We start from the raw sequence: 13417 nt of genomic DNA on the forward strand, positions 1-13417 counted from the left end.
GATTCAGACTCAATAAACTAATAGTCTATTATTTCATGGGGTCAAATCATGATAAATGATATTAGAACTAATCTAATAATTAAACATGATGAAGGACTCAATTTAAAAAGATTTATCCATAAAATAAAACAAGTTTTTTCGCATATAAAAAATAGATAAAGATTTGAACTGACGTATTATAGAAGAAATATTTTTTATTAGTAATTCAGGTTCAGTAAGTTATTGCAGATACTGTATTCACCCACTGAATACTGAAGAAACTTCACAATCATTTTTTTTATGGTTTCATGGAATGATATGACTATATTTTCATGAATCAATTAGAAGTGGACTCAGTTGTTTTAGCTTAATGCATGCTTGAAACACAGAAAACTCTTTCCATCTCAGCTCAATCTGTCATGACAGATTCATAAACCTTCAAGATGATTTCTCTCAGTTGTCATTTTAGTATGTCTTTTTAGTGTAAGTTGTTAAGAGCATTGTGCAGTGCCAGGCACTAAAAGAAGCCTTGTGGTCTAAAAGCATATAGTCATCCAAATATAGAGAACTATTAACACTGATCTTACCAGTGCTTTATTTGTGCTTTGAAAGAGAAAGTTTGTCATGTAGAGATGAGATCCATGACCGCTACATATCACCAACCCGTAGAATTTTCTCTATAACATAAACCTGGTTTATTCATTCATTTCCCCTTGGCAACAAGTTCTGTGGCCGCTGGCATGGTTGGAAGGGCTGGAATTGCTCCTTTCCGGGTTGTGCAGATTGCTCCGCTAGCGTTCGCTACTTTGAGTGCCTCCCTTAGCTTCCCCTCATTCTAGAGAGAGAGAGAGTGCATACAGTTCAAAATTAGGCTAGACTGAGAGTAGCTAAGAGGGTCAAGAGGAAGAAACCTGGAAGAGAGAGGTGTCATTGGCAATGGAGTTCAGAAGAGCACCAAGAAAAGCATCCCCAGCACCAGTAGTATCCACTGTGTTTACTCTATATCCTGGAACCCGTCCCTTGAAATCCTAAATGCTCACAAAAATTTTTGTATGAGACAAACATGAGAACCCCTTGCATGTTTGATTCATTCGTTTCAACAATTACAAGGCCAAAAAGAAAGCTGATGCAATGTTCCAAGAAGAGGGTTTGAAAGAAAGCATACCTTAGTGAAATATCTGCATCCCTTCTCTCCATCAGTGACAACCATCAGCTTTAACCCGTCAGACCACAGTGACATTACAACTTCCTCACTCTGCGGATCATCTTGTGTTAGAAAAGCCACCTCTTCGTCACTAATCTGCCATAATCCATCCATTCATTAATCTAAATAGCCAGACAGAGAATTGATATTTGAGTTCTACTACTCTAAGGTGAAAGATATTCATAGTTTCAGTTTACCACTATTAATATATGTTAACTACTAATTCACTATCAATATATGTTAATATATGTCATGGAAACAGCCTCTTCAAATATTTAAAAGTAAGGCTGCGTATATTGACCCTCTCCAAACTCTGCATTGACGGAAGCCTCGTGCATTGGATACACCCTTTTTATTAATTCAGATGCTTATGAGTGTCCATAAGTAACCTATTTAAGCAGGATCAAAGTACTTGTTAATCGAGTTTGGAGACAAATACAATAAAAGCTTACAAACTCTCTACTTATTGTCATTTATCATCAATATAAGGATGGCAACAATAACTTCAAGTACCTGCACCTGCCTGATCTACGTAAATCTGATTACTATACTTGTTAATGCAGATAAGAAAATAGTTATCTGTGCCAGGTTTTAGATGAATTTGGACAACCAGGTAGAGTTAAATTTCTGTCTATTCTACTGTTTTTATTCTTATTACTGCAAGGAATTTAGGTTGGGGGCTGATCCTCTTACATATCTAACTAGATAGCTGAGCTGATATATAATGTGTGTTTAGACTTGTATAGATCAAACCTTTGTAGATTTTTCTCACATACAGTAACTACCTTGATGAAGTCAGCTTCAGTCCAGATGCTCCTGATGCCAGCACGAGCAGCCTCCTCCGATGGCCACAGAGGAAGCCTTGCATTGGGGTCATAAGATAGCAGGGCACCAGCTTCTTTGGCAGCACGCATGGCGGCAAGATGTGCAGATCGGCAGGGCTCAGAGATGAGACTTATGGAGCCGTAGTGGAATATCTTAGCACGTTTGATGAGGGAAAGGTTCAGCTCTGATTCAGTCAGGAGCATATCTGCACTGGGGTTGCGGTAAAACATGAACTCTCGCTCGCCATTCCTCTTGAGGGTGACGAAGGCTAGAGCAGTACGCGCATGAGGATCGAACAGCACGCCATCGATATCCACCCCGTTCTCCTCTAGTATGTCGACAAGCATGTGCCCAAACTCATCATCACCAAACTGCAACAGTAAGCATCTCAGTTGACTATAATGTTTATGCATACTTTGAACATTTAGAATTGGAAATACTTCAATTTCTATATGGAATAAAATTTGCGATGAATAATACAGATAGCTGATGTTTCTCTAGTAGAAACAACTCAGAGGAAGCTTCGATGAGAAGTAAATTCTTCCCTCGAAAAATGGATTCTGCTTCTTCATTTCATTTTATTTTCACTACAATATTCAGTAATTATCACCATTGAAGAAGGCTGGACTAATCTATTTATGTTGCTTTTGTTTCTCAACTTCTCTTGAGTACACACAAGTTTGTATCATCAACTATAGTTGTGATAGTTATAGCAGTTTGGAAGGGGATTAGTGAAGCATTTTGCTTCACGGCATATTTAGACCTAAATTATTGCCGGTCATCTGCAAAAGATTTTATCTGAGTGCTAGCTGACTAGAGATGGGTGACACAAAGGGATCTATTTTTAATACCAATGATTTAGAGCATTGGAAAAGAGAAGGAAAGAATCTATTTCATTCTAATATGATAAGAAATACTACTGCTACTCTCTTGATCAGCTATGGGGAATCAGATTCAGTGGTTTTGACAGATTTATGGAACTTCTAAAAGATGATACTGAAATATAGCAATAGTGTAAAGATTAGGAATCTTTTCTTTCCTTGTTCCAGCTTCTCTTGTTATTCCTTTTTATCTTTATCTTTTTCTTTTGTATGATTCCTCATCCGAATTTTCCAAGGGAAGACTAAGAAGCATTCTCTCTAGTTTTTCTTTTAAATTCGAAAACTAGGGAAATGATCAAAATACATAGAGCACATATGTGATTAGTTCTGAAGACTATTCAATAAAGTCAAAGAAGAATATGAATCTTGTGCTCACACAACAAAAAATTGAAGGAATGTTTACCAGAAGTTTATTCATAGCTGAAAAAAAAAAGAGAATAAAATGGAATAGTACAAAACCTTGGTTTGACTCAGGTTAAGAAAGAATATGTACCTTGCGTTCATGCTACTAAAAATTAAGGAATGTTTACCATAAGTTCACATCCGAAAAAAAAATGAATAAACTAGAATAGTTCAAAACCGTAGTTTGACTCAGGTTAAGGAAGAATATGAATCTTGCATTCATGCTACTAAAAATTAAGGAATGTTTATTAGAAGTTCATATCTGTAAAAAAATAAGAGAATAAACTGGAATAGTTCGAAGCCTTAATTTGACTCGGGTTTTAGCCGGGTGAGAACTCAATTGAATTTCAATGACTCATGAACTTTCAAACACAACAAAAAAACAATATAAGAAATAAAAATTATCAAACATAAAGTTGATGCGAATAAACAACTGGAGATGGGATCTGACTCTGCATAGCAAGGAAAATTGAATGCTGCAGTTTGATGCTATAGTGTGATATTTCTTTAACAAAGAGGAATAATATTCCCATTCACCTCATAAGAATTGAAATGAATACAAAGCCCAAGAGAAAAAAAGAAACAACAAAGTGAAAAGGCCTGTTAAAATTAAACTGTCTCATCAGCAACAAAGACTACAGCAAAAAGAAAAGAAAATGGAGGCTTCTTTTGAAGGTCCAGTTACTGATCAATGGTCTAACATCATATACTCGGAACTGACACAGGAATCAATATTGATCATAAGTCATTCAAGATTACATGTACATAAAAAGAACAGAGAAAAATCTATATTTGAAATCTCATTGTCACGGAGCTAAGGCATAAAAACTGATCATTGTGACTCTAATTTGTTTGCAGTGCTGACTGTCGTAAAACCTATGCTCAGACAGAAGTTGCTTCAAATAAAGAAAAACTGAAAACAAATTGTTCCACATTTGTTCCGGTAGAACTGAAGAATCACAATTACTTGTTTATTCACGTTTGCAAAATGGGGAAGGGAAAGGAAAATGATTACATCTTCATACAATTATCGGTGTTTGTAGAATTCAAATAATTCTACAATTATCTTCTTACAATTATTTGCAAAAAAGGGAAGGGAAAGGAAAGAATACAGTAAAAAGAAAAGAAAAAGATCATCTCATATTCTCAAATCGTAAAGTAGGAAAAAGAGAATAAGGATGCCAAACCTTTTCCCTTTTGAAGTTTCTTTACCATCATTCAAACATACCACCTAAGGTTTTTGCAAATTATTCTATCAAATCCTGCAACTTTGTTGGCAATTTGAGTAGAGGCTTCCAAACTCAAAATATCGAAGTAAAGTCGAGTTGAGCACCAACTGATTATTATGTGAAAGCTTCTCGACCATTAGCTTGTATCAAGTTATATCATAAGACTTTTATCAGATCTCATGTCAACATGATTTTTTATTGATTTATAAAACAAAAAGACTCAATCATGTAGCTTATATCGAATAGTTGCTTGTCACTACAATATTAAACTTTTGTTAGGCAATCACAAGACACCATAACAAAGAGAGAACATCAACTAATGGCTATTATATGGACACCAAACTTATAGCTACAAAGGAAGGGGAAAAGAGAGATTCAAATTTATAGTGTTATAAGGAATCACTCACACATGTTGTTCAATTCCATAGACTCTGCTCAACATGTGATGCAATGTTGCTAATATTAATGGTTTCATTAGAAAAATGACTTCTTTATCTTGTAAGCATTTCTTTTATGTTTAACTGATTTAAGCAGCACTGGCCCAAAAACAAAAAAACATCAGTAGAAAGTTTCCTCATTTCTTTCATGAAGTATATTTCTTTCATTCATTAAGAAGAATGACTTCTTTGAAGTTCTTTGATCTCGTAAAATAGATGAAAGAAAAACAAGGGCAAACGGCACAAGGAAAACAGAGAACAGAGGGTTCATTCGGCCGTCCGATCAAGATCGGAGGATCCAGCAGCAGCTTCGAGAGGTGACGATTCGAGGTGGCAATAGGCTTATACTCTTCGACACCGGACTGTGGTAGTTTACCTTTCCAACAAAGGCGGAGCGGCCGCCGAGCCTGGCCACGGCGACGGCGACGTTGGCCGGAGCTCCGCCGGGTGCCTTCAGGAAGCCCGGCGACTCCGCCAGAGACACCCCCGCCACGTCCGGCACGAAGTCGATCAGCATCTCCCCGAACGACACCACCAGCCCCGCCTCCCCTCCTTCCTTCTCACCCATCACCACCACCGCCTCTTTCTCCCACGAAACTAAGCTAAAGCTATCGAATATCTCCAACGAAGATAGAGAAGAAAGGTGGAGATGGGCTTTTATAGAGAGAGCAAGACGCAAAGTCGAGAAATCTAATCATGAGAGTCGATAGTTCTTGCTTACGGTCTTAGTTGAGCATGAAATTATCCAAAAGAATACCCTTGAATTATCTTGATGTCATTCCTGCATTCCGTGGAATTCGACATCCATCGTTCCCTTACTATCAATATTCCAACTATAACATTCCGTGGAGTTCGAATCTTATCTCCGTTGTTTATCTATCGTCTGTAAAAACAAAATTTAGCATTTTCTCAATTAGAAGAGTAGAATGATTTGTTCCGACTTCATACGCTTCATCCTTATCTGTTTGCAACTCAAAATGCTAACGCAAACACTGCAGAGCATTCGATCAGCACAGTGGCTTCCACACCACTGAGCATATATTCTTCAGCAAGAGTTATATTAGACATCGAAGCACATGGCAATACTGTTTCCATATGTAGTGAAGCACTGTTAATCAATGTTCATATCATACGTGTGAACAAGTTCTCTTCTCCTTTTTGTGTATATGGTTTGAACTATCAGTGCACTGAGCTTGTTGAACCTTCTTTTCAGCAGTGCAGGAGATGCTCTATGCCTCCCACTCCATAGCTGGAATGCTGATTCTAAAGATCCCACTTCCATATTCCATATCCATCTTCCTTGAATTTTCAGCATCCACAAATGCATGCAATTAGTGCAACAGAACAGCATGTATGATACGTAAGTCTCTATCTGTAGTATAGCTTGATGCAGATAACTTCCGCTCATACTACAGTATTCAAACACAGCTACAGCTCAAGGTTACATGAACTCAGGCAGTCGCATCAGTTGACCCTGCGGCAGTGGAGCCGAACCTCTCCTTGGCTGCCATCTTTGACATCAAGCAAGCCCATCTTGATGACGGCCTGCTGGAAGTCGAGGAAGAACATGGCCACGTTGGCGGCGTAGCCGCTGACGACGGGCCGCGTGCGAGGGTCGGTGAACAGGGTTTGGTCGGAGGAGAGCAGCCCCATGCCTCTCTGCAGCGCGTTGAAGTAGCCGGTGTCGAAGGAGTTCCTGGTCCTGTCGAACGGCACCTGCGTGTCGTCGCCGGCGCTGCACGCTCTCGACAGCGTCCTCGAGAAGCTCGAGTCCAGCGTCGGGTCGACGTCGTTGGCGGAGTCGAAGTTGCTCAGCCGGTTCTTGAACGACGCACACCTCGCAACGCCCAGAGTGTGCGCACCTGGGGACGACAAGGACGGGTGGCATTTCATCGATCAGATATATGACATTATCTCAGTTGAAGACGTATGTGAATACCAGACAAAGCCACCAGCTCCCGTGCATCAAACCCATGCTGATCAAACACCTTGATGAGGGCTGTGCTGTTGAGGGTGGGGGCAGGAAGGTTGACCGTGTCTTCTATTTTGGACCTTCTCCCATCCTTTCTCCCTTTCGAGATCTCATAGAAGGGGCCACCAGCCTGAGAACCAAGAACAGTGCTGCCAGTAACAGATGGAGAAGATGAAGAGGTGGCCAAAAAATTTGCTTACATACCCAGAAAACGGCATCTCTAGCTGCCACTGCGACGATATCGGCACATGAGACGACTCCCGGACATTGATCCTCGATGGATTTCTTTGCCGTGTCTATGACCTCATAGCCACGTAAACTTAGGTTTGCAGGAGAGTCCTTCTCTGCAGTGTTATCCTCCGTGGAATCGATGAGAACGGACGCATCACATCCCTGCATGCAGCCAAAAGCAATTCACAGCTAACATACGTGTCCTTGGGGCATAATGGAGAGAACCAGTAAGATGAATCTACATGATGATTTACCTGGACGAAACAGTCATGGAAGTGCAGTCTCAGAAGCCCCGCAGCCAGAGTGGGATCCTGTCTCAGAGCTTGATTCACTGTGTTCCTCACTATTTGATCCATGAAAGGGCAGCTCATCATGTAGTAATCCATACTTAAAGCCTCTGCACCACTGATGAGCAGCTCAATTAGCAGGAACAACACCACCACGTAGGAAGCAACCATCTTCTATGCTTTGGATCTGTTAACTCTTAAGGATCTACTGCAGGTTTTGTGAATGAACGAGCTGGGTATTTATAAGCATGTGCACACTATATGACTGAATCAAGATTATAGTATCCTCCATCATCAATCGATGCAGCAGCATTCAGTGCCACATCTAATCAAGCAACTAATAGTGTGCCAACATTGGTGCGCAATTGCATGCAAGAGTGCATGCGCACCTCATCATCACCGACCTCCACTTGTTTGCTCTCAACATGGTCCGGAAGCAATATTCAAGCTTAAGGCACTCGAGAAGAGCAGTAGTGAATGAGGAATTATAGAATGGAGCACAACTGATGTCGGAAAGCTTTTGGGAAGGAGAACATGAAGATTAGGCCTAAGTCAACAGAAGTGGCGCTAGTGCAACTGGTTTCCATGGTCAGAATTCCCCCTCCTCTCGCTGTCACTCTTCTTTCGGAAAAGATGGACACGCTTACCATGACAATGACAAGTTGGATTGGCCACAAGATGTGTGTGCCATGAAGGCCTGAGCAGAAGCTCTGAACTCATGAGGAGACAAACGATGGCATTCTTTATCAGATATCTCCTTGGTGGGAGTAGCAGAAGGAAGAAATGTGCAGCACTTGTATTCTTCAGGCTTATCGACATTTTCCAAATGTTGGAAGGATTCAAACTTGGGTAGCCGCCACACCACCACTACACAATGAGGAAGCTCGAGTGCCTTGTTGTCGGCACCTGGCCGTCGATGATGCGTCGCGGAGTTGCAGGGTGTTGATGCAGCGATTAAGATAGTGAATCAACGGAGCAGTGTTATGGAGTCTGACTAAGATGAGCAGCAGAAAGGGGGAAGCAATCTCACCTTCTCAAAACTCTTGGTGCTGCATGATGTAACTTGTGATCTATAGTGCTTTGGTCGGTCTGCAAAAGGATCGATTTTGTGTTGACTTTCCCAACCCGAAAAAGAAGAAGGTATTTGCCTTTGACAAATTGTTCAACTCGTGCACCTTAGCATATCATTCAAGCTGATTAAGATTAGCATATCGGCCAGAGATTTAAAAAATTATCTTCCACCTCTTTAATATTTCGATTTTTAGATTTAAAAAAATTATACTAAAATTTTTATATTTATGAAAGTGAATAATTTAACTTCATTTATCCTAACGTCATCAGTTTTACTGACTGAAGATATAGCATATACAAAAAAGATATGAAAACGATAGACAAAAAGATAATTTCAATGTTCCAATTACGTTTTCGATGATGATAAACGATGGCATTGTTGGGGCTATAAATGATTGTTATGGATAAGAAAAGGTGGTGATGAGATGTGAGGCGGAAAGGGAGAAAGAGAACGATGCAAATATCGACGCTTTGCAACTATGTCGACATCGCTCGATAACTATACCGGCGCCGACGTAGATGCAAAGTGACAAAAGGGCCTCTCAGGATCTACATAGGTGCTAACATAGATACAAATGTAGAGCGTCACTCTGTCACGGACAAACTTCTAAACAAGATATTTGATGTAATGCTTATGTATGTTCGTGTCTTTTGGCATGTTCATGCCTTGTACAGCATGTAGAGGGGCGGCTGAAGGCTTAATAGTCCCATTTTAGTTGGGTTGGTGGCCTCTTTAGGCTTGTAAATAAAGGTTGTGTCATGTGGACACGTGCGAGAGATTCTCGGTCTATAATAGACCATTTTACCCTTTGTTGTGCAACTGTTCAGAGCTTGTAAAGTCTGTTTGTAATTTACATTGTCTATGAAGTGTTTTTCGGAGATGTTTGCTTGTGGATCCCGATTGAGGCGTTCTCTCTAACCCGTTCTCTCTTTTGTTGGTCCTAAGGGACAATGGGAGGCTTCGGGGAGGCTGACCTTTGCGGACGGACATGTAAGGGTGCCGCACGACTTAGGCAAAACCAGCTAAGTCCGTGACAGATGGTATCAGAGCGGGACAAGCACTCATAGAAACACTTAGCATGCAAACGTGGGGGACCTAGTGGGGCTGCGTTTAGGGCAGTCAGCACACGCGCGACTGTTTGGGGGAAACGGGCATGGAGATGTAGGGAAAAGGAGTCGCTCGGAGGAGCGAGCATCTGAGATTGGCATTCAGAGGAATGGCCAACCCTTCGTGCAAGAGGCACTACGAGAACAGACAAGCTTGGAAGAATGCAGAGCGCACAAAGGTTGGGATGATTGAGTTTGAGCTACGGCTCAACGTTGATAACCATACTTGATGGTGCTCAAGGCAAGCGAGGCGCTTGGTAAAGAATGAGACCATACAAGGTGGAATGAGTTGCTCAGCGATCAAAAGAGTTGTGTAAAGCTCACAGAGGTGAGGGGAATTGCTAACTCAAAGAATTCGGTACTCATGCATGGGCTTGTATGCGGACGATGGAATGTTCGTGGCCATCCCAAGGCGACCGAAACTCGGCGCCATGGAGCATTGAAACTTTCTCTTCGGCATGTGAAGGATACGTCCGTAGGAGGCTGAAGTGTGCAACGAGTTCAGCATATCGCTAGGCCTTAAGGGGTGCAGCGGGGGTTGTATTGACGGGGAGTCGCAATCTAGCAAGTGCGTTTGCAGGAGGCAGAACAATGCATAGTTTGTTCAGCAGATCGGAGTAGTCCAAGGGGATGGTGGTCTCCGAAACGAAGAGAGATATTGCTCCAATGGGACAGTTATCCAAGAGGGATAAGTCCCGGCTCTCCAGATGGAGAATCATGTGAGAATACATTGGTGGATGCATTGCGAGATCAAGTGGGGGAGCGACCCAAAGCAACTTAAATGAAGGCACATTTGGAGTTGATGTGGAGATCGGACTCAAGGGAGGGCTGACCCGTGGAATGGTGGGCGCGAGGGCCACCATCGACTCAATGCAAAAACGAGGAGCGGAGTAACTTGGGTGTAACTTGGTGAAGTACCCAAGCCGCATGAAGGGAGCCAGCAGAGAAGTTGGAACATGGAGCAGAGGCACAGTGCTTTCCTTAGACAGAGGTCAAGGACATGAACTCTTGCAAAGGCAAGAGTAGGATCATGTTGTTCCATGGGTCCTTTATTCTGACGGAGTGGACTCATCTTGCATGGTGCCAAAGGCGAAGGGAGCTTCTGGGCACATGCACCTTATCTCGGAAAAGCATTTGATGGAGGAACTAAGGCGACTCAATTTGCGGAGGCGAAGTTGGGTTCAGAATGCCTTAGCATGGGGCAAGAGGATGCAGAGGCAGGCGCTCTTGAAGAATATGCCACAGTGTTGCCATTCAAGTTGCCATGAAGGAAGCAGTGCGCAGCGGAGATTATGCTGGTAGGGGCAGAGGCCCAGGATCCAGACAATGGTGCACAAATTACAGTGAAGTCGGTGGACTTCAGGAGCTACTAGGCGACGGACTGTCCTGGAGTGGTGCTTCATCTAGGTGTGACCCAAGAGTGGGTGGATGAAAGTCGATTGCCAAAGGAGCGAACAAAATCGAAGGTGGAGGAGACCTTGCGATGTATTAGCATAGGCCACACATGGAGGGTTCACAATTCGAGTTCACCCCACAAGGATCAGAATGCAATGGAGATGTCACCAGGAGGCGACATGGTGCAGCGGATCATGGTGGAACAATTCGTGGCAATGCGATATACACGACACAGTCCCGTGAGGGACTAGATCATATGGAGGTATGATCGGGAGCTACTGGAAGCTCCACTTCAGTGAACAACACGACGACAAGAAGGGCTATGGATTCAAGGAGTGAAGGCCATGGTACCATAGAGACGGGTCTTCTGTGCGTGCATCGAATTTTGCATCGGATGAAAACCTTGGTTATCAGCATATGGGGGCTGGGTTCCACCAAGGGAAAAGTTCGAATGCAAGTACCAGTGAGTTCCATGGGAGGGACTTGATCATGCAAAGGTATGATCGAAGCAGCTGGAGAGTTGGACTGCTCCAGAGCTCATATTCGCTTAAGGGAGCCTGGCAAGTCAGAGGACAAGGTCGAGTAAGCGAACGTTGCTACCAAGGAAGCTAAGGAGAACAGAATCGGTGCAAACCCTACAACGCGATGGCAGAGGCCATGCATAGGAGTTGTAGTCTGTCTTTCCATCGACCAAACAGACTGCTTGGAGAATACAGAGGTGTTGAAGCAGGGGGTCGAAAGGGGCGAGGAAGCGACGACGAGTCCAGAGGGACTTAGCTACCCAAAACCAAGCATCAGTTAGAATGGAGGTGGACTCAGAGGAGTGTCACAGAGGCATATCTACTGATCGTGAAGAAAAGAGATGCAGATGCGAGGCGACGGATAGTAGGGCCATGGGCATGGCAGCGCCATGGTACCGCAGAGGCGGGACTTCCGTGAAAGTCATTGATCCCTTGCTCTCATGGAGGGAGAGCGCTTGGTCGTGAAAGGGGCCGAGGAGGTGGAGCATGCAGAGGCAATCTCCAAGTACCGAGACAAGGCTGAAGGGCAGAGGCCGAGGAACTTCGTAAGACCGGTGTCAATGAGCTTCTCATCAAGATAGCCGAAAGTGAAGGACTTCGGGTCATGCAAGAGTGCATAACCAAGGAACGAAGCAAGCAGTACGTGGTGTTGTACCTTTGCTACTCAGTGGAGTAGGCGACAGGGTTGATGGAGAAGACGGTACAATCCCAGAGGCGACCAAACCTATGAGAGAATTACTCCAAGTTAGGGTGAAAACTTCCTGCATTCCAGAAGTTCGATGGCATTGAGAAGGTGAATCACAGTAACTAACTCAATGCAAGGAGTGCAAACACTTCAAGTGCTTCAGAAGTGTGAGCAAAGAGCAGGTAAAGGCTAGTAACCAGCTCGATGCATGTAGTATAACCTCGAGGAGGCGGGCGAAGTCAAGTAACCTTTGCCTTCTCAACCCTTAAGAGAACGAGCGAAACCGAGTATCCCAATTCTCTTATCTATCCAGCAGAGGAGCTCTGCACAAGTTCAAAGACCCTTCGAAGATAATGGAAGACAATAGTTGTCAAATCCTCACCAACGGTGATCAGTGCTACTAAGAGTAGATTGTCCGCTTCATTTCCCAACGAAATGCCAATCGAAAGCGGAAGTGATGCGAACCTACTTGGATGTGACAACTAAGTGAAAGAAGAGTCAATGAGCAAATTTTATGGAGGAAGGACCCAAAACTTCAGAAGTTTGTGAGACGATGCTCGTTAAAGCTCCAACAAACATCCACCGAGTTCAAGCAGCATGAGGAATTTGAGAGACTGGCGCAGTAAGGATGGTCTTTTCCTTCATTTGGGGGATCCGCAGGAATCAACAATGATCAACACAACTCAACCAACCCCACACCAGAGTCAGAGTCATTGGTGAGTTGATGCAGCATGGCGGATCAAAGGTTCGACTACTCAAAAATAGCAGCGGAGAGCAGCCGAGAGCCAAGAGGCGCATTGTAGCTGGAGCAGAAGATTGAAAACTCAGCAAAGGCGAGGAGTTGCAGTGTCGACAAAGGCTTCAACGAGGACGTCGAAGGAATAAGTGGGGGAGAATGTCACGGACAAACTTCTAAACAAGATGTTTGATGTAATGCTTATATATGTCCGTGTCTTTTGGCATGTTCATGCCTTGTACAACATATAGAGGGGCGGCTGAAGGCTTAATAGTCCCATTTTAGTTTGGTTGGTGGCCTCTTTAGGCTTGTAAATAAAGGTTATGTCATGTGGACACGTGCGAGAGATTCTCGATCTGTAATGGACCATTTTACCCTTTGTTGTGCAACTGTTCAGAGCTTGTAAAGTCTGTTTGTAATTTGCATTGTCTATGAAGTATTTTTCGGAGATGTTT

The 13417-nt window shown here is 43.1% G+C and overlaps 2 protein-coding genes across 2 annotated transcripts; both read right to left on the reverse strand.

Annotated features, from left to right (window-relative positions):
- Positions 1-540: 540 nt before the first annotated feature.
- On the reverse strand, positions 541-5673 carry LOC135640538 (fructokinase-2-like). Its single transcript, XM_065155059.1, has 5 exons — positions 5334-5673; positions 1969-2379; positions 1145-1279; positions 891-1007; positions 541-814 (listed from the first exon to the last, which is right to left on the reverse strand). Exons 1-5 carry the CDS (start codon positions 5523-5525, stop codon positions 683-685), a joined length of 987 nt encoding a protein of 328 aa, XP_065011131.1. The 5' UTR covers positions 5526-5673; the 3' UTR covers positions 541-682.
- Positions 5674-6296: 623 nt separating this feature from the next.
- On the reverse strand, positions 6297-7663 carry LOC103988131 (peroxidase 47). Its single transcript, XM_009406659.3, has 4 exons — positions 7415-7663; positions 7134-7322; positions 6897-7059; positions 6297-6819 (listed from the first exon to the last, which is right to left on the reverse strand). The coding sequence occupies exons 1-4, from the start codon at positions 7616-7618 to the stop codon at positions 6422-6424; spliced, it is 954 nt and encodes a 317-aa protein (XP_009404934.2). The 5' UTR covers positions 7619-7663; the 3' UTR covers positions 6297-6421.
- Positions 7664-13417: the final 5754 nt, after the last annotated feature.

Source organism: Musa acuminata, chromosome BXJ3-6 (assembly GCF_036884655.1).
Source record: "Musa acuminata AAA Group cultivar baxijiao chromosome BXJ3-6, Cavendish_Baxijiao_AAA, whole genome shotgun sequence".
In the NCBI taxonomy this organism is placed as follows: domain Eukaryota; kingdom Viridiplantae; phylum Streptophyta; class Magnoliopsida; order Zingiberales; family Musaceae; genus Musa; species Musa acuminata.